The sequence below is a fragment of the Bos indicus genome, chromosome 2, assembly GCF_029378745.1.
Source record: "Bos indicus isolate NIAB-ARS_2022 breed Sahiwal x Tharparkar chromosome 2, NIAB-ARS_B.indTharparkar_mat_pri_1.0, whole genome shotgun sequence".
NCBI classification, from domain to species: Eukaryota; Metazoa; Chordata; class Mammalia; order Artiodactyla; family Bovidae; genus Bos; species Bos indicus.
The window spans coordinates 133,103,796-133,127,772 of record NC_091761.1 but is presented as its reverse complement, the minus strand read 5'-3'; the positions used below and the strand labels follow the sequence as shown (position 1 = coordinate 133,127,772).

Sequence of the window (23,977 nt, the reverse complement as noted above, 5' to 3'; positions counted from 1 at the left end):
CAAGAGACTTGTTGGCAAGTATTCTCCTACCTCCACCAGACCGTATACCAATCTCCCCTGTGACCATCATGCCCCCAGGACCGTGGTGAACTAATGAGTGAAGCGAATGCCTGAAACACAGTCCCTCAAGGAGCCTTGGTCAGACAGAGAGGGGCACGTGACCGTCACACAGCTGTGGGATTTGTACAGTTTATTTTGTATATATTTAACTATTTAAATTTTATTTAAGTATGAAAGTGTTAGTCTCTCTGTGGTGTCTGACTCTTTGTGACCCCATCGACTGTAGCCCACCAGGCTCCTCTGTCCGTGGAAGTCTCCAGGCAAGCATACTGGAGTGGGTTGCCATTCCCTTCTCCAGGGGGTCTTCCCGATCCAGGGATCAAACCCAGGTCTTATGCACTGCAGGCAAACTCTTTACTGAGCCACCAGGGAACCTCCTTATCTAAGTATAATTGATTTAAAAATGTGTTAGTTTAAGGTGTACAGTAGAGTGATTCCATTAAACATATGGATTTCTACACTTTATTTTTTACGGCTATGCCAAGCAGCATGTGGGATCTTACTTCCCTGCTGCTAAGTCACTTCAGTCGTGTCCAACTGTGCGACCCCATAGACGGCAGGCCACCAGGCTCCCCTGTCCCTGGGATTCTCCAGGCAAGAACACTGGAGTGGGTTGCCATTTCCTTCTCCAATGCATGAAAGTGAAAAGTGAAAGTGAAGTCGTTCAGTCGTGTCCGACCCTTAGCGACCCCATGGACTGCAGCCTACCAGGCTCCTCCGTCCATGGGATTTTCCAGGCAAGAGTGCTGGAGTGGGATGCCATTGACTTCTCCACTGACCAGGGATCAAAACTGTGTCCCCTGCAGAGGATGTGTGGAGTCCTAAACGCTGGCTCGCCAGGGAAGTCCCTGCATTTGAACACTAAATGGGTGAGGTGAATGTGAATTATATCTCAGTAAATCTATCTGAATAAATATCATGTCAGCTATTTTTACAACTTGAATGGCAAGTTATGGGTCATGAAAATGTATCTTGCAACACTGCTCCTCACACATAGTTACTACAAAATAACCTATGTCCAATATGCATGGGGAATGGGTGGTCAGTTAGGTGTGTGGAGGAGTAAAGGATTTCATTCATTAGACTTGTCAGAGGTACACACACATACACGTGTATGCACACACATGTACACACACACACAAGAGATCACTTAGTCATTCACAAGGAAAGTAGAGAATGGTCATGAGTGTGTTCATGAAGTAATATTTTATTATTTGAATATTTTAAATTACTATTTTAAAGAAAATAAGAGTAGGGAATTCAAACAAAAATGTTTAAAATACTGCCCCACACTTAAATATCTTTCAGAAAACTTCTTTAAATTATGAGTTTATATAAAACTATTTGTATTCTGAAATTCCCATCTTTTTAGAAGCTAATTAGAGTTGAAGTGACAGGAATTATGTCCAAACTTTTTATAAAACAAGAAAAAATTTCAACAATGAATTTTAAAAGAATACCAACAGACCACCTGTTTTGTGAACAGCTGAAAAGCAACTTGCAGAATTAATAAGAAAGCTCTCACGCAAAATACCTGTTGTGAAATAGGAGTTTTGTCTGAAGTATCGACTTGACGTGGTGTGATTAAGTATAATCTGGATTTCCTGCTGAAAGTTTTACAGGTTTTAGTTACATTGAGAAAAAATGATGGCACCTTTTAATTTATGATATTGAACTTCTGTAATTAATATGTAATTTATCATGTTTAATAATACTGTTTGGAGTGAGACATACTGTCTTGTAAGATTTTGCTATAGATACTTAAAGTAACAAGCAACTATCACTGGTCAGGAGAAGACAAAGGTCCCCTCTCGGAGGCACCAGCCAGGGGAGCAGGGTGAGCGAGGGGGCCGAGGGGGCCGGCTACCCTGGGGCGGGCTGCCTGCCTCTGCCAGTGCTGAGGGCTTGGAGCAAAGGCTGCCCCGGCCCCCCAGGGCTGCGGGGAGGGGGCGGCAGCGCAGAGGAGCCCAGAGCAAGTCCACAGGCCTGGGATACCCTCCAGGCGGAAGGGTCCCCTCGGGCCTACCCTGCAGCACAGCGGCTGCTTGCTCCAGGATCTGAATGAATGAAGATTTGAAGACAGAGTCTTGGAATCTGGGGCTCAGGAAGGGTTCCATCCGAGAGGCTGGCCTGTTAAGGTTGGAGCAAGAGGGCAGTGGAAGGGCCGTGCACAAGGAATCCCCGGTCACCTGCTGGAGCCCTCGTGCTTCTAGAAGTGGAGACCGTCACTGGTGCCAGGTACACCGCGGCGACTCCGGCGGGGCTGAGATCAGAAGGCGGGCGAGATCGGAAGCCCCGGGCCCAGACCAGACTCATGCTGCCCCTCCCTCACCTCAGCGGCCTCCCATCATCCGTCAAGTGCCAAGCAAGCACCTAGGGTGCCCCTGGAGGGGAGCATGCGATGCTGCCCTCGAACCCCAGGAGTCAGCCACCCGCAGCAGGGGGACCCAGAGAGCCCTTGACCCCCCACAGCCCGTGTACGGCTCCCCCAGCCTAGCGTCCCTCTGGAGAATGCTGGGGGCCCACCCTGCGCGAGCAGGGTTGGGGGTGGCCCTCAGCCAGGGGCTCACACTGCTCTCCTGCCACTTGCTTCAGGCTGCCCCTCACCGGGGACATCTGGTCTCTGAGCCCATGGTTCCTCATCACACCAGTCTGACTCAGCGCCAGCAAACAGCAGCGATGGCCCTCCCAGTGACGGAAGATTCTAGACTAGTAGGATCAGGCCTCTTCATACATCATGAGTTACAGCTTCTGGCTTTCAAGTGTCACTCCTGACCCCGGGACTGAACACCTACCAACAGTGAACTGGCTTGTCTGAGCCCGGCGTTCTGCCCCAGGCGCCGTGAGGGTGTCAGCTTGGCGGCTCACCTGGGGGACGTCCTGGCTCCACCCGCCGGGCAGCGCTCACCTGGGGGCCATCCTGGCTACACCCGCCGGGCAGCGCCCTGCCTTCACTTGTCCACCTCCCTCTTCTTCTCCACCTGAAGGTCCCTGAAAGGCGCTGCGCGCAAGGGTCTCTGGCTCCCTGCCTCCATCTCAGTGGTGCTTTGTATTTCGAGATGCGCCCCCATCTGGGAACCTTCTCATCAGACCCAGTGCAGAGAAGCCGGGACTGGTCTGGACAGGTCATGCCTGTGCCCAGGTCTGCCGAAGTGAAAGGGGATGCGGCCGGGGAGCCCCACCCCATCACGCTCTTCAGGACAGGCAGGGCGGGGTCTGTGCAGAGGCAGGGGTCCAGAGAAGCAGCTGGGGTCCTGCAGGGACCCCCCCCCCCCCGCCCCCGCTCATTTGCTGTGTGGGCTCCACACTCCCTCCACCCGACACCCCACCGTGTTCCCCCGCCCCTGCTTGGGGTCAACCCTCCAGCGGGGCAGCCAGAGAGTCACATGTCCTGGGAAAGTGGGGCAGGCGAGAAAGAACACAAGGCTAACTGCGTCCCAGTTTCTTTTTATTTATTTTTTTGTTTTTTTTTTCTTTCTTTTTTTTTTTTAAGTATGGAAGCTCAAGTATAAGATGTAGATTTTTTTTAAGCTTTACAAAAAAACAAAATAAAACAAAAACTCCTTTTGCATTCCATAAAAATTGACAGAAAAGCACCTGGCCAGAAGAGCAGGGCGGTCCGCAGTCCCCGCCCCCCACCGCGAGCCGAGGGCCACCTCTCCTTTCTCCCAGAGCTGTCCCCGTCCCCCGCCCGGCCCCCAACCCCAAGCAACTCCCAAACACACATGGAATCAGATTTCCAGTTTTTCTTCTATCTTTCACACACCACAGTTATTTCATAAAATTTTTTTGTTTTACATTTTTTACACCAATGTAACAAAAAGGTGGGAGGGGAGGGAGGCAGACAGACAGTGTGTTTTTATGCCTATAAATGGCAGGGGGGTGGCGCCAGGGCGGACAGAAAACGCGGTCTCTATGGGAATACCAAGTCGTGATAGCAAAACGTGGTGGGGGAAGGAGGCCTCCGAGACCAGGGGTGTTTACCGGGTTTTTACCAGGTTTATTCTCGGGAGAGATGGCGCTGCGGTGGTGATGCGAGTTGTTATGTGACGAGTTGTTATGTGACCTGTCGGGGAGGGAAGGGACGAGGAGGGAGCAGGAAACGAGTGTCTAAGAAAGGAGCCTAACAGCGCACGGCGTCTCCGGTCAGTGGGAAGCAGAGGCTTTTAACACTGCTGCTTTCTCTTCAAAGCCTCCACCAGGTCGTTCTTAAGAGCTTCTTGTTTTGATTTGTCTGCAAAAGTCTGCACAGACCTGTGGGGTGGAGGTGGGGAAGAATCGTCATGAACGGGCAGAAGAGGAAAGGAAAAGGGGCTGAGAGCTGCCATGCGGCGCGTCCGGGGTGGGGGGGCCGGGCGCCCCTCCACCCACGTCGCCTCCAGCAGCGGAGCTGCAAGCCGTGCGGGAAGGTCGGGGGTGCGGAGGGGCCCAGAGCCAGAGGCTGGCCCCTCAGCACCTGGCCGGGCCCTGCAGGGGAGGCCACGGCCCAGCTCTGCCCCAGGCTGGCTGTGACCGGACTCCGGGCACACGACACATCGGCCTGAACCACAAGTGGCTTCCGGGTCAACTCCTGGATTTGTGGGGAAACGCTCACGCGAGCGCACCGACACACAGGTCAGACACAGCTGAGCTCTGTAGGCGCTGTGTCATCTGTCATTCGTAAGTGCTTCCCAAGCACACTTCACTCTCACAAGCATCACAGAGGAGTCCGAGCATTAGTCCCAATTTACAGATGAGGAAACTGAGGCTCTGAGAAATGCAATGACCTGGCAACAATCTTAGTGATCCTGGTCAAGGTTTCCCAATGTACAGGCTAACCAGGGGCTTATTAAACTATGTACAGCCTTTGTAACGGTCTCGAGGCAGCGGAGAGCAAGGGCGGCAGGCTGCCTGGCAGGACCACCGTGGAGCCACAGGAACCTCAAGCTTGACACGCACTGGCCGTGAAGCCGCATGGGAAGGAGAGACCAGACAATAACCCCTCAGCCAGCGCCAAATGTGGCTTAAGTACAACGAGGCAGGACCAGGAGCATCCACGTGGAATGCTGGCTACTGAGTCCTGGGAACACCATGGGAAGCGCCCTCAAGAAGGTAAAGAGGGTGGCAGAGACAAGACCCTCAGAGAGTCTATGTGCAACTAAAAACCTCCCGTGAGAAATGCTGACATTCTGGCTGATGCTGCAGAACACACGTTTCTAAGTGCTTGCTCTGCGACAGCTCCCACAGCTCCCTGGCCTGAGTGCGTGCTGGCTCCTCTGGGAGGGGCACGCCAGGCCTGGGCTGTGCCCAGCCCCTCCCTCCCTGCCCCAACAAGGAGAAATGTCCAGAGGGAGGACCGGTAAGAGACAGAAGGTTAGGCTGGAGCAGCTGGAGGCGGAAGGGGAGAGTGCTTGTTCAGGGAAAGGCGCTCAGGAAGGTCACGGCCAAGCCACCGGGAACCAGTGTCTGTAGGAGGTGGTGTGTGTGTGTCCCAGACAGAAGGTGCCAGGCTGGGCAGCAGGGGATGGGGGCACAGGCGTCCTATGTCCCAACAGGACCTGGCTGAGGGGAGGGGTCCAGAAGATTCTAGACCCACCCTAGAAGCGGAGGAGCTGGGGGGAACTGTACTGTATGGAGCGCTTTTAAAGGCAGGGAGACGCCCCAGGCCCGATTCCGGCGCGCACCCAGACCAGATGGTTGCAGCCACAGCAGAGCAGCCCCCTGAGCCTCTTTTGGGTTGGGGCCCTGTGTCCAGCTCCCAGGCCTGGGAGGAAGCCCCTAATCCCGAGCTCTGCAGCCCTGCCCAGCTCGGTCTCCAGATGCCTGATATGAAGCCCAGTTTCCCGCCTCCTCTCCGGGAGCTGCCCGCTTCTGTGCATCTATATTCATCACACGCTCAAGTCGTGGCTCTCGGCTGTTGTCCACAAGCAAGACATCCCCCTCTGTTGAGCATGAGGCATTTAGGAGGATGGCTGCAGCTCACCGGGGCCGGAGGGCGATGCGGGTCCTGGCAGCTCCAGGGGCACCTGGTCTGGGGGCACCAGGCCTGGCTCAGACATTACAGCCCCGCTCTGGGCTTCCCTGGTGGCTCAGACATTAAAAACCTGCCTGCAATGTGGGACAGCCGGGTTCCATCCCTGGGTCGGCAAGACCCCCGGAGGAGGGAATCTTTACCCACTCCAGTAGTCTTGCCTGGAGAATTCCATGGACAGAGGAGCCTGACAGGCTACAATCCACGGGGTCGCAGAGTCGGACACGACTGAGCGACCGACAGAGGGCTCTTAAGAGACCCAGCTCCGTGTTCGACTCTTAGACTCAGGGCAGTACACCTCAGATCAGCTGACTCCAGGCAACTGCCCACCGAAAAGGGATCTTCTTGAGCTTCTGGGGTCCTTGGTGGAAAGGTGGCAAAGCTCCGGCTGCACACAGAGCAGACGGAGAGGCCACTTCAGCCTCCGGCCAAGCGGGCAGCCCCTGGGAGCGGCGTGGGTGACCGCAACCCTGGCCTGCCGGCCTGCCCCACACGCGGCCCTGCCCAGAGTGCCAAGCACACACAGCACGCGTGACCCGGGCCGGCGTTACGCAGGGCGAAGTCGGCAGTTACGGGGCGGCTCCCGGCCGGGCGGACACAGGTTAGTGGTGTTTAAGGGGCCGGTGGGGTCTCGGCGGGCTGGTGAGTCCTGTTTAGTGGGGCGGCGCTCAGGCCTCTCAGGCAGGGTACCTGGAGCAGCTTAGTTATCGGGCTGGATGTGGATCTGGCGCTGCGTCAGCACTTGGGAAAGCTCCCTCTGCAACTGCAGGAACTTGGGGTTGTCAGGGATAACGTCAACAGATCTACAGAGAGCACGCAGAGTGAGGGCCGTGGAGGGGCCCTGCGTGGAGGAAGCGGGGGCCGTGGGGCTCGGGGGAGGGCAGCTGTAGTTCTCGGGGGCCCGCCCACCGCCCGCAGGCTCTCTGCGGCTCCCCCTGGTTTTCCGGCCATCGCCTGGGATGGTGCAGGCCGACAGGTGTGTCTGGTGCGTCTGATGATGCAGGAGCCCCAGGCTGGGAAGCTCTGAGCAGAGAGGACTCCCCAGGCCCCAGGCTCAACAGCCAAAGGAGAGCAGCGCTGCGTGGGGTAAGCCGGGGAGTAAAGCCCAGGGGCTGGACTAGGCTCCCCACAGATGGGGGATCAGAAAGGCGAGTCCAGAGTGGGCGCCACTCTGACAGCTGTTTGAGAGAGAGACTAAACCGTCTTCTCTGGGCGGACTTAAACCAGGGCCGCCCCAGGCCACTTCCTGCCCCTGCCCGGTCTAGAGGGGTCTGTCCACAGGGGGCCTGCAGGGCCGGGGGCCATGGGCAGAGTGCGAGCCCCTGAACTGGTGGGATGGCGATGAGACTCAGACCCCATCCTCCCTGCCTCGGGCCCCCCACCCCAGCTCCTGGACAGGCGAGACGCCCCCGAGAGGAGTCCCTGCTCAAAGACCACGGAGCTCGGGGTGGCAGAGGCTGCCTGAGACCCCAGGCTGGGACTCCAAGGCCGGGGCTCTCTCCCCCGCGGCCTCCACCACCCTCCGTGACCGGGAGGACTTGGGGAGCCCCTGCACCTCCCTTGGCCTTCGCTGAAGAACCGCGGGAACAAGGCGTGGGGGACCAGGGGTGGGGCCCTCTGCAGAAAGCAGTGGGCCGGGGCTCTCTCTGGGGGATGCTCTGCTGCCCAAAACCTGGCCAACTGGGGGCCATGCTCCCCGCTGCATCTTAGGGTCAGACCCGGGGGTCCTCAGGCCCCAGGACCGGCAGGTACACGGAGAATCTTCAGGCAGGACTCGGCCCACAGGACCGACAGGTGGCTGCAGGAGGAAGGGCGCCACGGCCGTGAAGGCGGACGGTCCCCAGAAGACACAGATGGAGGAGCCTGGCACGCACGTCTACCCTGGGAACAAGTCCTGCGCACGGGGCTTTAGCTCGAAAACCTGCATTAACGACCCTGTCAGGAGGGCACTCCGGCCCTGGTTTGCAGAGGAGACTGAGGCCCCATGCAGCGGAGCTGCTGAGCGGTGACCTCGGACCCACAACCCCCATCTTCTGGGTCCCATAGCCTGTGCTCCTGGGTACGTTACCTCAGCCCATTGACGATGTCCTTTGTCTTCCCGAAGTAGATCTCGTTCAGCGTACTTCTGATTTTATTCTCCATGTCCTGGAAGGGAGGTGGCCAGTCAGGGGCGCCTGCCCCACCGGCACCCTGCAGTCCCCGCGGCGGCCACACGGGGGTGCACGGGAGCCCCCGGCCAGGGCCTGGCCTGCCGTTAGTGCGGGCTGGGGGACACTCTGCAGAGCACCCCCTTCTTCCGGAGGGTGTGGGGAAGGGGCGGTGCCGAGGGGTGGCTCCGGTCTGCACCCGCACTCGGTGGAGGGGGTCAGGGCTGAGGGCTTCCCACACTGAGTCCTCTGGGGGCCGCAGAGGAGGGGCCTCTGGCTCTGAGCTAGGCTCAGAAGGTGCGGAAGACACCAGGCGGGGCCCAGAAATGGGCGCCGCGCCGCTGGAAGCTGGCGGGAAGCCGCCCGGGAGGCCCTGGGGGAGGCAGCCGCTCACCTCAACCAGGCGCCCGATGTTGGCTATGTGTGGAGAGCAGTCACTCACGGTCTCATCCTTCTCCATCTGCAAGGGAACAGGAACACGGCTGAGTCAGGGCGCCGGGTGGGGGCGGCTGCCGGGGTGCACAGAACCTGCTGTCCTGGCTGTGGGAAGCCCGGCACGAGGGTCACAGGCCTGTCTCCAGGGGCATCTCTGGTGCCACAGCACAGCCCTCCCTGGGCCCATGGCGGGAGGGCACTCGTGTGGCTTCGGGCCGTGATGTCACAGGTGAGCCTCTAAGGCGCCTGCCAGCTGCGGCTGTGCCTGGCAGCTACAGAGGGAGGGGTTGGGGGGGGCGGGCAACAACCCAGGTGTCAGACAGGAGACCCCAGGCTCAGGCCGAAGCGGTGACTTGCCCAAGGTCACACAGGCGGGGAAGGCAGAGCCCGCGTCAACGTCTGCCCGCTTCCCAGCCTGTGTTCCGTCTACTCCCGCTGAAGGTGCGGCTCCTCCTGGGGAGTGCGTGGCCAGAAAAGGATGCGCACCATCCACCCAGGCGGCCTCTTACATGCGACCTACGGCTAGGAAAGCGCTGCACAAGAACCTGCGCTTAGCCGTCTGGCGGCCGAGCCCCTGCCTCCCTCGGGCCACGCCCGTCGAGGGGGCACAGCTCTGTGCTCCCGCCTTCCTGTGGCTCATCTCAGTCCTCTTCTTCTCCTCAAATAATTCTCTCAAAGGTGCTCCGCTAGTTTTCAAATTGTCCAATGACTGTTTTGAACTCGTGTCTCTTTAGTATTTAATAATATAGACGGCCCTTCTGCAGGGACGATGGGCGTTCTGCAGGGACGATGAGGAGGGGTGCCCATCGAGTTGGTTCTGCCCAGGGGTGAGCCCTCTGAGGGCTGACAGGAAGGAGGAGAAGGCAATGAGGCCCCTGATGTGCACGCTGAGTCACGACACGGCACCATGGCTCTCCCCGCAACTCCTCCCCACGTTTAGGGCTTATTCTCTCCACGATCACACATCCCTTCAGGGCGGATGCGCCTGTGACAGTCACAGGCGCCGAGCGGATCACTGAGCGCAAGATGCCGTCCAACCCGACTGGCGCCCGACCGCAGTCACTGCTGCTGTGGAAACAGACTCTGGAAGCGACCGAAAAACGGACGAGGAGACAGGAGCCGGATCAGGAAGGCAAGAGCGCAGGATGAATTCAGATCAGTAAAAGAGCAGAGCGAAGGTGGACGGCTAACTACCTTCAGAGCCGGAAGAACAGGGCAGGGCAGACCTGCAGCGGACGGCGGTCCGTTCAGAGGCTAAAGGCCTCCGTCGCCTCACCTCTCTTACCAATGAATTTTAGGGTGATTTTTAGACTGGGAAAGGTACAAGAGACCCAGATAAGAGGGAGACAGAGCTGGAAGCAGGTGGTGATAGGAGAGAAACAAATCATTTAAAATGATTAGGCTTCAGTGTCAGACAAATCCGACTCCATGACACAGACCTCCCTGAAAAGCTAGAGCACGCTTCAGAGGTACCAGAACTCTGCAGAGGGTGGAGGCTGACCCCACTTCCGCGACAGAAGGCAGACTGGAGTTGGAAGTTAAAACACTGGCCTGACGCTGATCCAGGCCACAGCTTTTGACGGGACCGGTAAAAAAAAGCCATCTGCCGGCGCATTTTCAAATCAGATGCTCTAGGAGCCAGCGCGGGCTGGCTGTGGACACGACCTGCCGTGAGTCTGTGGTTTCCGGTGGTGCCGGGGACGCTGGGCTGAGGAACGCGGGCTCCTCGAGAGCGCGTCCCTGCGGCAGCTTCCCACCGAGGATGCCGCGGCCCTGGCTGGACCACGGCCCGCCAGTTCCCCGGGGCCGCCCGCAGGAGTCCCTGCCGGGCCCTGGGTCCGTCTGTTTGTGCAGGACCTAAGGGAAGGCGCACAGGGTTTGTGGGGTGACGCCACTGGAGTCAAGGGTGCAGGTGATGGACGGGTCACTCCCGGAGAGAGGCACGGGTTGGCGGTGGAGCACAGAGCTTCGGGCCTCGGTCTGCCTGCCCCTCCTCAGGACCACCATGCACCCGAGGAAACAGGCAGGCAGACGTCACAGAGCCTGTCCAGACGACAGCCCTGCTGGACTTCTGCTCCAGCGTGACTGCGTGCAGCTGGGCAAACGCAGACCACGTACTTTGGCTTAGACATTAATCTCACCACCAACAACGTGGGGAACAGGTCCAGCAGAGAGACTTGTGGGTTTGGGTGATTTCGCTTGACAGGAATGCGAGGTGCCTGCTAGAACAGTGTTCGTGTGCCTTTCAGGGTCAAAATGAAGCTGCTCCTGGTGCCCAGGTCAGGGGCCGTGTGCCCAGCCCCTTCCCTGATGGAGCTGCAGGGCCCCCTCTCGGCCCGTCTCCATCGGCACGGCTGGGTTCAGTAGAGCCATGGACACGCTCTTCTGCGTCAAAGGTCTGCATGCCCCGAGCCCAAGAAATGGGAAAGCACGTGGGCGTCTCAGGCCGGAAGGAGAAGGACGCGGGAGGCCGTGGCCGTGCTCTGAAACCTGCTGCCTGGCGGGGCACTCCAGCGATGGCGGAGCTGTCACAGTGCCCGCGCACACAGCCAGGAGCCCCGGGTCCCCGGAGGGGTCCCCAGAGGAACGGGCGGCCCTGTGGCATGATGCTACAAGCCAGGGAAGGGGGGGAACCAGAGTGGAGTGAAGGTCTGGAACCCAAGTCCTCGCCTTCCAAAGCCAGGACACCAAGTCTCTGAAAGGGAAGACGCCTGGCTCTGGGTAGACCACTCTGCGGAGGGCTGGCCGAGCTGGAGAGGGGGCAAGATGCCAGCAGGACCTGCTGCTCCGCCCCGACCCTGGGGCCTGAGCCCCCCAGGCACTCTAGCCAAGGGTTCCGGGGAGACTCGATCTTCAGAGATTCAGGGGTCCCCACAAAACGGGATGCGCAAGCTTGTGAACTTCATCATTTCAGCATGAGAAGCGCCCCCACCGGGCAGAGCTGCAGCATCTGTGAGACGCGTTCAGCCCTGACGGCTGGAGCGCACGCGTGCTGAACGGGCTGGGAACCCCACCTGCCACAGAGAAGGACGGAGGCTGCCCACCCAATCCTGAAAGGTAATCTGGACACCAACATGCTGGCACCAGGGTTCTCTCCTCCCCCGGAGAGGAGGCTCCTGTGCCTGGCCTGATGGCTGCTCAGGGCTGCTCTTCTGGGCAAGCAGAGGCCTGCGGCTCTGACCCAAGTGGATTACGTCCTCCCACAAATCAGCTTCCCCTCTTCCCCAGCTCCACATGGATGGTGGATCCCTGGCACACCCAGGGAAGCACGGAGGCGGTGAGCTCAACCAGAATCCCACCTTAAATGAGCACCAATCACCCAAAGCTGAGGCCAGGACCAGAGGCAAAGGGCTCAGGGCCATGGGGTCAGCGAAGCCCCATCGGGTGTCGGGCAGCTTGGGCATCATCTCTGCTTCAGAATCAGAGCTGTCTTCCAACAAAGGGAGAGTCTGGCACTGCCAGGCTCTCAGAGGTCAGAGAGGCCTGGGCAGGGGCGTGAGCCTTCTTTGGGAGCAGACTGACTCCCCGGGAGGACCCAAGGGGCTGCGTGCGAAGTTCGAGGCCAGAAATCTGACCCCAAGGCAAAGGCCCAGCAGGGCCCCAGGGGAGGGAAGGAAGAGGGTGGGCTGGAAGGGGGGCAGGGGCCTGGCACACGGATGTGTTTCCACGGCCCCCCTGCCGACTCCCTCCACACCTGGTCAGGGTCAGCTCGCTGGCAGTGCTGACCCACCAAAAACAGAACTATTTTTGCAACGCGGATATTATTACATCTCATAAAAGCAGCTGCCAGAGGAAAACATTTTTATGGGCTATGGTCGCACAGATGTTCCACAAGGTGGTTCCAGCCGAGTCTGAAGTCAGAGCTCAGCCTGCCCACCCCCATCCGGTACCCCGGAGGATGCGGAGGACGTGGGCCTGTTTAGAAATCAGACTGTTTTCCTCAAAAGGGAAAACGTGAGCAGAGGGCCAGGCGGCGCTTCTCCGGGGCCCTGTGGGAAGCCAGCCCAGCAGGCAGCTCCCACACTGCAGCCCCAGGGCCAGGCCTCGGCCCAGAAAGGCCTCCATCTCCTTGCTGCTGCCGTACTCGGGATGAGCCAACACCCGCCCCGGGCCCAGAGTGGCGCCGGGCTCCATGGCTGCACTGTTCCTGGGACTTGCCTCAGGCCGGCTCCAGATCAGCGTGGGGCTGGAGACCAGGGCCTGGCGCACTGGCAAGCCGGAAGATAGTGGTTGGACAGCCTCTCAGCGGAGCTTCTGTCTGCCCAGTTCAGGAAAAATTTAATAGAGCCTAGCTTACATGGTACATGGTACCAGCAGCAAAAGCTACTATTTTATTTATCGGGCAGAACCCGTGCCTCAAGGTAGCTTTTATTTCTGCTCTAACAGTTTTTCCAAAAGGGTGTTATGGGCTAGCTGGTGAAAATGCTGAACTTCAGAGAAGGGAAGTGGTTTGTCCAGGTCACACAGCTGGAAGGAGACTGGGCTGGGATTGGAACGACGGCCTGGATGATTCCAAAACCTGTTTTCTTCCCGGAGACTTCTCAGTTTGCTCAATCTCATCCACGCTCCTTACCGGAAAAATCAAGGCCAGACCACAGTGCAGAGCTCAGACATTCCAAGCGGCTCCGTCCCTGCCCTCCCTTGGATCTCCACTCCGCTCCTGCCCGACCTTCCTGGTGGGGCACGGCACAGGGCGGCAGCCTAGACCTGGCTCGCCCCTTGGACCAAGCCGGGGCCGTTCCACCCCAGGTCACCAGACGTGTACGGGGGTGCCCCCAGAGTCCACACCGTGAAGCCTCTCCACCCCAAACCCAGGAGCCTCAGAGAACAGGGAGCAGCTGCAGCTGGGCCTCCCCCAGGAGAACGCCCTCCCTGAACCACCCCCAGCCTGGCGCGGACCCGGCCTCCCTGCGTCTGCAGGGGAGGCCACAAGCCTCTGCCCGGCTCGAGTACAGTGCCTGGCCTGACTGCCCAGCAAGGGTCGAAGCGGGTTTCCCGGCCTCAACCCGCAGGCAGGGGTGCTGGCTGGAGCCTCACTGCATGCAGACGCCGTGCGGGGGGCGAGGGACCGGCCTCACCTCCCCTCCCCACGAGACATTCCACCTTTGTTGTTAAATCCTTAGAATCTGGGAAAAAAAAAAATCAAACGCACATCTGCAGGGCCCGGCCCGTGGGTTTCCTTCCAGAGACCCGGGGTCCCGCCTTTCCCCACGCTCCTCTGACGCAGCAGTGACCTCGCGACGCGGCGTCCTCGCGGGCGTGCTGGAGCTCGGCCGGCGGCCTTCCCGCGGGGCCCCGGGGGCCAGCGTCCGCCCTCGCCCCCACAAGGTCGGGCTGTGAGAGCCCCTGTGAGGACCACCCCCCACTTGCCTCCCACGGCCCCAGGGCTGCAGGGCCTTGCCGAAACACGGTGTCCACTCTGTCCTCCACGGATGCACGTCCCTAAGGGGCGCCCTTTGGTGAGGCGGGCACACGGGCAGGGCTGCGGGCGGCGGGGAAGGTGCCGCCATCTGAGCTTCCCACCGCTGGTGGGCCAGCCACGCTGGCACGCTCACCGAGGGGAAAGACAGTCAGTGCGAGCTCCCGCTGTCCACACCGAGCAAGGAGGGCACGGAGGCAAAGCCCGAGGAGCCAGGGAGAGGGGCCCTTGGGGACGGGGCGGGGCGGCAAATGCCGCCAAGCCCGAGCTGGGGCCAGGCACCAGGGACTTAAGACTCTGACCTCCGAGCACAGGCGCCTGGGCTCGGAGCTAGGTCCCGTATGCCCCAGCTACAGACTGCACACCCACTACTAGGAGCTGGCCCGGCCATCAGTCAATCAAGACAGGCGAGGGAAGCGGGAACGTGGGGGGCCTGGGGTCACCCCAGGAAGGGTGGCCCAGGCCGCTGTGGCTGTGGCGTGGCCAGGGCAGCAGGGCCCTCCCTCCACACACCCAGGGTCAGCAGCTGCGGCCTCATGGAGGCACTCAAGCCAGGGAAGAGCCTCTGAGCCCAGGGCACACACCTTGGGTGTCACCCCGAGATTCTCTAACCCACCCCTCCTCTCCTCCTGCCTCTGCCCTTCCTTGTATTTCCTGCCTGAGGCCCCTTCACTGACCCGCTGGCCACAGGCCAGATGCCCGGCCCCTGGGGCTGCCCCACTGGGTCCTGGCCACCCCTCTCCTGGGCGGGTTCAACGGCCCCCTCCTGCCAACCCGGCCTCCACTCCACACACAGAGCCACCTTTTGAAGACACACATCTGATCAGTCGACTACTTAAAAATCTTAAAGCCCTCCTCGCTGCTTCCAGCGGGGAAGGCGTCTCCTGTGGTCAACCTGGTTCCTACAAGAGACACCCAAAGGGCAGCACGGCTGAGCACGGCGCAGGGAGGCCTGGCCCCTCCACGGGCCTCCGCAGGTGTGGCCCACGCGCCCGCGGCCACTGCCCACGGAGAGTCCCCGGGCGCCCACAGGGCAGCGTCCTGTCTACACTGAGCCGACTGCTCACATCTGTGGAAGTGCTTATCGGGCATCTCACGAATGCCAGGCACAGGGGACAGATTAAGACCAAAAAATGCAGTGTGGCGGAACGCAGCCTTTTTTCATTCTCCTAAGGGACAGATCTGGGTCCACATCCCAGCTCTGCCTGCCGCTTCGATAAGTCACCACGGGGCAAACCACTGAAGAGCCGGAACCCCAGTTTCCTCACCTGCTAAGTGACGCTATGCTGTTCACAACCCGACCTGTGGAGACAGCCCGCACCACCCCACGTGTCCACCCTATCACTGATCCGCGCAGCTTTCCTGGAACACCCTGGCCTCCCATCCAAGAGAAGCAAAGGAGTTTTCCCCAAGGTCCACCTGGGACAAACAGCGAAACCCGCAGCCCTCATTTCCCCGTTTGAGCAGAAGCTGCGCATCATTAACTTAGACCTGTCACCCTCGTGGCTTCCCGGGCCCGCCTCCTGCAGTTACTTACATTGGAAACCAGCCCCGGCTTTACCGTGCCTCGGATGAGTTATGTGACCGGCCGCAAGGATGACAGAAGCCTGAGTCTCCTCATTAGAGCCGAGAGCGCAAGGCAGCCCACACAGGCCCGCGGCCCAGGCCGGCGCACTGAGGACAGCCTCTCATCGGGCCAGCGTTTGGCTTGGCAGCAGGCGCCGTGCACGGCAAGCCGGAACCAGGCCCTGGCTGTGGGCTGACAGCTCTGATTTAAACTATTAGGAAGGCTGGGGATTAAATATTTGTCCAGGTCACTGTAAACTGGGTGGAATTATAAACAGTTCAGAGCGGTAAGTGATGCAGGAAGCTGTCTCCGGATACGGATTTAGGATTTTCCAGCACTCCTCGGGTGGCGGGGCGGGGGAGCCAGCCGCCTGGGGGTTCCACTGCCCCGCCTCATCAGTGCCTCCTGGAAGCAAGGGCCTATTTCCTTGTGGAAGGATGGGCTCTGCCCAGCAAGCACTCGCCTTGGTTCTGGGAGGGTTTGGAGACAGCCCTGCCCCGAGGCCAGAGAAGGGGACCCCTGAGACCCCCTGTGGCTCCAGACAGGTTCTACGTGGAGAGTCTGAGGCTCCAACCCTCAGTGCAGGGACATGCCTTGCACTACTTCTGTTCAAGAGCCTGGAGACGCTTCTGTGACTGCGACACAAATGCAGTTAAGAGTTACCAAGGTGGAGAGCTGACTCACTGGAGAAGACCCTGACGCTGGGAAAGACTGAGGGCGGGAGGAGAAGGGGACGGCAGAGGATGAGATGGCTGGACGGCATCACCGACTCAATGGACATGGGTTTGAGTAAGCTCTGGGAGTTGGTGATGGACAGGGAGGCCTGGCGTGCTGCAGTCCATGGGGTCGCAGGGAATCAGACACGACTGAGCGACTGAACTGAACTGGAGGTCAAGAGTGACGGGACGTTATGTACACCTACGGCTGATTCGTGGTGAGGTATGGAAGAAACCCGGAAAAGGAAACGGCAACCTACTCTAGTATTCTTGCCTGGAGAACCCCATGGACAGAGGAGCCTGGAGGGCTACAGTTCAAGGGGTTGTAAAGAGTTGGACACGACTGAGCAACTAACACAGAAACACACGGAAGAAACCGTTGCAGTGTTGTTGGTGATCATCCTCTGATGTAAAATATACTCAATAAACTAAAACAAGAGTCACTACGGGACTTCCCTGGTCGCAGCCGTGTCGGGTGCTCAGGCCCTATCCCTGGTCCGGGAAGACTCCACGTGCTCTGAGCTACTAAGCCGTGGGCCACGACGACTGGAGCCCGAGTGCCTAGGACACGTGCCACAGCGAGAGGGGCTGGCGCACGGGACGCCCGTGCACCCCAAGAGCAGCCGCCCCAGCTCGCCGCAGCTGGAAAAGCCCGTGTGCAGCAATGAAGCCCCCCAAAAATAACCAAGCTCCCAAATGATAATTTCCGCCACGTTATAAAACAATCAATGGCTATTAAAAGTACAATTATCTTACTGAAAAAAAACTCTTGATATTAAAAGGGATCCTCATGGAGTTCAGGCTGAAGACGGGAACGGACGTCCTCAGGGCTGCTGCAGGGCTGCCAGCCCAGCTTCCCGGAGGCCTGCGGGTCCCCTCCTGGTACACGGAGGCACCACCGGCCCGCGCCGGCCGGGGCAAAGGCCTCCCCAAAGGACAGCCTGTGACGAGCCCTAAGAGTGGACTCTTAAGCAAGGGTCTTGAACTTGCTTAGAAACTTAACGTAGCACATGAAGTAGGAAGTGAAGGCTGCTCTAGGAGAGGGGGCACCTCGTGGTCTGAGCTCTCCCAGTTCACCTGACACATGCTTGGAAGGGGATCTTGGAGACGAGCTGCTCATGATAACCTGAGCCAAAGACGGCAAGGCAAGGGTACACAGCAGCTGTGAAACTGTGGCTCGTAAGGAACACGCGCTTGTCATTCGGATGACCCACACCCATCCCTCGTTGTGCCTCTGGTCTTCATCCACGGCTCCTGGCTCACAGATCCCGAGACCCTAGGAGTTTCCTGAGAGTGAGCAGCAACAGCAGCATCTTTTACGATATTCGGTCTCATCTGCGCTTCCTGACATCAATCGCTTCAGGGCCATAAAGGGGAAACAAGTGCCCTGTCACTCACAACAAGCTCTTTCCACCACGGCTGGGTTCATGTGAACGAGGTGAGTTCTGGAAACCACTTCAGGATGGGGCCTGGCTGCCAGGAGCACCAATCACAAATTCCTGGTTTCCAGGCGGTGGGGGAAGAAGGGCTGGAGGTCGAATCAATCACCCGTGAGTTAATCAATCACGCCTTTGTCAGGAAGTCTCCGTGTGTTAGCTGCTCAGTCATATCGGACTCTTTGTGACCCCATGAACTGTAGCCCTCAGGCTCCTCTGTCCGTGGAAGTCTCCTGGGAAGAGTACTGGCATGGATTGTCATTCCCTTCTCTAGGATCTTCCCGACCCAGGGATCAAACCCTGGTCTCCCGCATTGCAGGCAGATTCTTTACCGTCTGAGCCACCAGGGAAGCCCAAGGAAGTCTCCGTGAAACCTCACAAAAAATGGGAATCAGAGAGCTTCCAGGTTGAGAAGCCAACCGGCTTCCAGGTGCCACTGTGCAGGGCCCCAAAACTCCACAGGACAGCAGGCCTTGTTTGAGACCTCACCCTGCGGATCTCTTCATCTGGCTGTTGATCTGTGATGTTTAAATGTCCGTTGCAATAAACCTGCAGGCTAATGAGTAAATGGGTTTCTCTGGGTTCGGCGAGCAGCTCTAGTAAATTAATGGACCCCAAGGAAGGGGTCGTGGGAACCTCTGATGTGTAGCCAGTAGGTCAGACGCGCAGTGACAACCTGGACTCGCCTGGAGTCTGAAGGTGTGTCTCAGGGGAGGCGGGCAGGCAGCCGTTTGGGACTGAGCCCTGAACACGCAGCCTGACACTGTCTCCAGGTAGAGTGACGCGCAGGACGCCCTTGCTGGGGTCGCAAAACTGCTGTTGGTGGCATGGGGCGTTACCCCCACCCCCGCCCAGGAGAGTAGCGTCTGTCAAATGTTAATGGGCACGTAAATTACTTGGAGACTTTTATGAAATTGGGGTCTCAATTTGGTAGGTCAGGGTGGGGCCCTCGCTCTCTGGATCTGTGAGCAGCTCTGCGGTGTGCGGTGCTGATGCAGGGCCCTCCTGCACCAGGCTGTGGGCAGGAAGGTGCCACCGAGCTGCAGAGGACGAGCCTCTTGGTGAGCCTGCCTGCCCCGTCAGGCTTGCAGGACCACAGTGACAGGAAACAGCAAAGCAAGGCTTCTCGCCACATCAAAGGAGGCCGAGGTGCAGAGATGCGCTGAGTCCTGAGGACGAGGGTGAGGCCGAGCCTGGAGCCACCTGGTCCCAGCACAGCAGGGAGCTGGCTGGGAAACGGCAGGCAGCATTCAGCCACAGGTACCTCAAACAGCATCTATTTGGAAATGTGAAGTCTGCTTAGGTGGTGAATGAGAACTGAACCAGCTCACCCTGAAGACCAGCGCCCTACAACTTCCTCTACGGAAGTCTCTGACAGCCATGCCGGAGAGCTCTGAACTTGGCTGTGAATGACTACAAAGACTCATTCGTCTGAGTTAATGTGCGGGAACAAAGCCAGAAGGAACAACGAACCCAGGGATGATGGAAACCGACACTCAACGTATCTGTCACGGGCAGAAGGGACAGAGCCCAAAACGCGGGTCCACAGGGAAAACCTCGTTTTAAGAAAGATCAACCACACAGAAACAGAACAGGAAATCCCTGGACTGTCAATAGTTCACAGGAAAGAGGAGGGGGCGGGGTGCCAACCCAGCCAACCGCACACCTGCGGGGCGCCCGCCAAGTGGCAGGGGACCCACCCTGGAGAGCAGGTTCTCTCCTGATGCCACTTCCTGCGGAGGCTGACGTGAAGGAGGGCAGCACGGGGCATCCCGTCGGGTTGGGAGATGCCCTCTGAACTCCTCCAACGTGCAGACACTGTGCCTCACGCAGGCTGTGGACAGCTTTAGCCAGACACTCGTTTTTTTTTTTCTGTATGAGATGAACGGATACTCTGGGGTTTGGAGAGTGCCCGGTTGGGTGCAGAGTGGAGGATGCTGGTGACTGTCATTCCCTTGTGACCCCATGTCCCTGGGGCGCTGCTGGGGGTGGGGGGGCCGGGAGTGGAGCAGAGAGCAGACGTGACCACCAGGCAGCTGCCGGGGGAGGCTGGTAACTGGCTCGGAGACTGAAGCAGGCTCTCCTCCTTCTGAAGCCCTGCAGCTTCCAGCTCAGCCAGTTCTCTCCTTCTGGGGACCCTGATGGCCAACCCCCAGCGGCCTGGTGCTCAGACCCCCTGGCTGCCATCACTGCTCACGCTGCCCACATCGACCACCCCCCCAAACTAAGAAAAGCTGCCCGATTTCACTTCAGGAAACTGACACCCCCTGTTCGTCTAACTCGACCCACAGGTAGTCACGTGACCCTGGCCCCCGGAAGTGATTCTGTTCTGGACAATCAGCCCGAGGCAGCAGGGAGACGCTCTCCCTCAGGATGGCCAGAGGTCGCCAGGCGCCCCCACGCAGAGGTCCAGGGTCCCGCCCACATCACGTGCGTCTGAGACCCCGCTGGGCTTGACGGCGACGGGGCTTTGCAAGTGTGTGAGCTGGCTTGTGTCCGTTTTTGCTTACGCTGGTTAGTTTTACTTCGGCCACCTGCGAGCAGGACTCACGATTAACAGATGAATCCACTCGAAAATGTAACCAGCAGCACATCCCAAACATACAGGAGCACCTTACTGTAAGCACCTTGACCCAAGGGAAAAGTCTCCCATGACTGAGTCTCAGCAATCACCCACAGGCCTGCGGGGCACCCCACTAGTCACAAGGCCACCCCTGGACCCTGTGGGGGCAGCTGCCCACGCATCTCCACACACGGCCAGTGCTGGGGCTGGCCTGGGCACTGCCCACTCGCTCTACCTGTCTGGTAAGGCTGCCTCCGAGGTTCATGGTGCCAGAGCCGGATTTGTTGGTTTGCAGCCACAGCATCACCGTGGAGGTCAGCTTGTAATGGGCGGTGCGACCACTGGACTTCTCCTGCAGGACGAGACAGAGATCAGAACCTTGCTTGTAACCCTGAGCTGAGCCCCAAGGGGCCCCTGAATTCAGGTCATTCGAGCATTCCCTTCCTAAGACCTCACCATGACGTGACCTTGTAAAAATCCCAAACGGTTTTTAAATTTAGGGGTGAATCTGCAATCATGTGTACCCCAATCCTCTGGGGATCTTTTTTATCAGTGACGACTGCACTCCCGACTTATCTCTGTCCACATGGCTATGGGCACTCACAGGAAGCAGCAGGGTTTTACACATCACAACATCGCCTCATCGAGCAGCACCCCAGGGCCAGCTGCGGGGAGCCATACCTGCACCTCCACCACGTGGATGGAGTCCCAACAGCCTTTGATCTTCTTTGATCCATCTCCAGCCTTCTTTATGAGGATCACTCCAGCAAAACCATGATCCAGATCCCAGAGGTAGACAGATGAGACACCACCTTCAAAATACCTGCAGCAAACAGGCCCACATCCTGTTAAACGTTAAGCCCGTCAAATTGCAGATCACCACCCCAGGTCCCGGGGGTGCGCGTGGCCCAGAGCCGTCTGGACGTCCATCTGGGTTTACAGGCCCTCCCTATGGGGGCGCCATGGGTGGTTCGAGGCTGTGTCCTGCGCGTCTGCTGGGCAGGGGAGAGGGCGCTGCACCCTCTGGGGCCGGGGGGCGGGTCACAGAAGGAGCACAGAGCAAGGAGTCCTGAGCTGACTCTGAGCCTGAGCTGCCCCTGACGCTAGCTCTGCAGCCTCTGCCAAGCTGGCTCAACGTCTCCAGGCTTCACATCACTTTCAGAGGAAGGATCCGCTAACGTGTGTGACATGTAACAGACACTCATTGGGGCTCATTACTATTGAGTCATCGTTACAGTCTGATATTCCTACCTTTTGGGATGGCTACTTTACAGATGAAAAAGAAGAGGGGAAAAAAAAAAAACCCACAGCAACAACGGTCCAGACTCCTCCCACTGAGAGCAGACAGGGCTCTCCTCCTCTCCGGGATGCTCCAGCGCCTGCACACCCCTGGGGTCTATGGGTCTTTCAGAGCACCGGCTGCGACAATGAGGTTGGAACTCAGCCTCCTCTGCAGGTCTGCAGCAATACTGAATCAGAGCTCCTGCTGCTGCTGCTAAGTTGCTTCAGTCGTGTCCAATTCTGTGCGACCCCATAGATGGCAGCCCACCAGGCTCCCCCGTCCCTGGGATTCTCCAGGCAAGAACACTGGAGTGGGTTGCCATTTCCTTCTCCAATGCATGAAAGTGAAGAGTAAAAGTGAAGTCGCTCAGTCGTGTCCAACTCTTCGCGACCCCATGGACTGCAGCCTACCAGGCTCCTCGGTCCATGGGATTTTCCAGGCAAGAGTACTGGAGTGGGTTGCCATTGCCTTCTCCGATCAGAGCTCCTAATTCAGCTCAAATGCAAGAGGCTAAGAAAAAACCAGAGAAGCCAAGAAAATCAGGAGAGGATCCCAAGTCCAAGGGCAGCAGGCAGCGGCTGTGCGTGCAGGCCTGAGGGACTCGGGCAGCGGAGACTTCATGCAGCGACTCCCAACTAAGACTCTGGGAAGAGCTCACCTCTGGCGGCTCACGAATTCTCTACCGGAAAGTCTGTGGCCTCTCTGTCCCCAATTAACCCCGTGTGGATGGTGCGGCAGGCACACTCCAGGTCCCTCCAGCAGGGCCTGGGCCACGCACCGCCTCAGACACAAGCAGCAGGGCAGGCACTGAAGCGCGTGGGCGGGGCGTCAGGCAGACAGGGCCCCACCCCTGCCCGTGCTGTGCGCCTACTCGCCCAACGACGACTCATCCACAGCAACAGCTGTGCGAGCTCGGCTGCGGTCTCCTTATGACACCGGGACGCTGTCTACTTTACAGGACTGTTCAGAGATAAAAACAATATGGGAGGACTTCCCTGGGGGTCCCGTGGGTGAGAATCCACCTGCCAACACAGGAGACGCAGGTTCGATTCCTGGTCCAGGAAGATGACCTGGCTTCCTCCACGAGCTGCAGGGGAACTAAGCCTGAGCACCCAACTACCAAGCCCTCGGGCCCTGGAGCCTGTGGGCAGTGAGAAGCAGCACGAGCAGAGAGGCCTCCGCGTGCTGCGACCAGAGAAAGCCCAGAGGCAGCGACAAGACCCCGCACGACCGAAAACACACACTTAACAGAAGATACCCGACCAAGGGTTATCTTCATGACAAGGAAGAAAAACAAACATCTATGTGAATTATACCTCGATGATGGTATTACACAATGACAATATAAATGGTAAATAGTACTCCTTAGAGAACGCGTGTGATGGGTGTGCAACAATTCTTTGTATTCTTGTTTGGATAACTTTGCTATAAATCTGAAACTCTTTCAGACTAAGTTTTTGCACAAAGGCCCCAGCGTGCGATCCACGCCAGGGTGAAACCAGGAGACCAGAGGACAGAAAAGGCAGGTGCCCCCGTGCTGCTGAGCTGCAGGCCCCGGGGCAGCCGGGCTCCCCCGCTTGGGCCCAGCACAGCCCCCTGGGCTGGGCGCCCGCAGCTCCACACCTGGTCTGCTCCCGGAGCCCGCCCTGCCAGGGCCCCTCAGGCAGGCTGCCTGCGCTGCTCATCCCGCACATGTAACAGCTGAGACTCACGGCTTCGTGTCCCCCGGCGAGCCGGCCGTGAGGAAGGGCTGACGGCAGGGGGACATTTGGGGTGCCGGCCCCCGGGCCAAATGTCGGTCAGAAGACCAAGGCGGGGGCAGACTCCGGTCCAGGCCAGGGCGGTGGTGCGGGGAAAGCGCGGGAGAAGGAAGAGAGCTGCCTGGGGGGCCAGTGACCCCCAGGAAACCGGCCGGCACCGGGCACTCGGGGACCCCGCTCAGGACGGCTCTCTCCCTCATTCTAGATCTCTTTCCGAACCCCAAGCAGGTAAGGCTTCTGGCTCAGAGCCCGAGACGCCCCCTCGGCCCACGAGCCACCTGGATCCGGCCTGGCCTGCAGTGGGCTGGGCACACACGGGGCCCCCCTGGATTGCCCCTGGGCCCTCATGCAGGCGAGCGGAAGCCACTCTTTCCAGGGCCCGGCCTGCTCGCTCTCCTGGATTTTGCTCCCTCTCCCCCCTGCATCCACCAGGAAGCAGAGCAGCGCCACTGGGTAGGAGCGGGCAGCCCACAGCAGACCTGCCAACACCCGTCCTGGCGGGACAGGTGGCCGGCTTCCAACGTATGGTTTTCCCTTCTTGTCTGCAAGTCGGGAGAGCAGCCCCACATCAAAAGGGGAAAA

General features: G+C 59.0%; 1 protein-coding gene across 3 annotated transcripts in view; it reads right to left on the bottom strand.

The window, feature by feature from the left end:
- Positions 1 to 3,491: 3,491 nt before the first annotated feature.
- CAPZB (capping actin protein of muscle Z-line subunit beta) overlaps positions 3,492 to 23,977 on the bottom strand; it is a 140,078-nt gene continuing 119,592 nt past the window's right edge. For 2 of the 3 annotated variants that reach the window (XM_070777830.1, XM_070777823.1), the window contains exons 5-10: positions 21,035 to 21,176; positions 20,589 to 20,705; positions 8,612 to 8,677; positions 8,139 to 8,215; positions 6,761 to 6,873; positions 3,492 to 4,314 (exon numbers count right to left, since the gene is read on the bottom strand). In XM_070777830.1, the coding sequence (XP_070633931.1) occupies positions 6,771 to 6,873; positions 8,139 to 8,215; positions 8,612 to 8,677; positions 20,589 to 20,705; positions 21,035 to 21,176 (505 nt within the window). In that variant the 3' untranslated portion in view covers positions 3,492 to 4,314; positions 6,761 to 6,770. The remainder of the gene's footprint in view (positions 4,315 to 6,760; positions 6,874 to 8,138; positions 8,216 to 8,611; positions 8,678 to 20,588; positions 20,706 to 21,034; positions 21,177 to 23,977) is intronic. The other variant, XM_070777827.1, reaches the window with a different exon arrangement.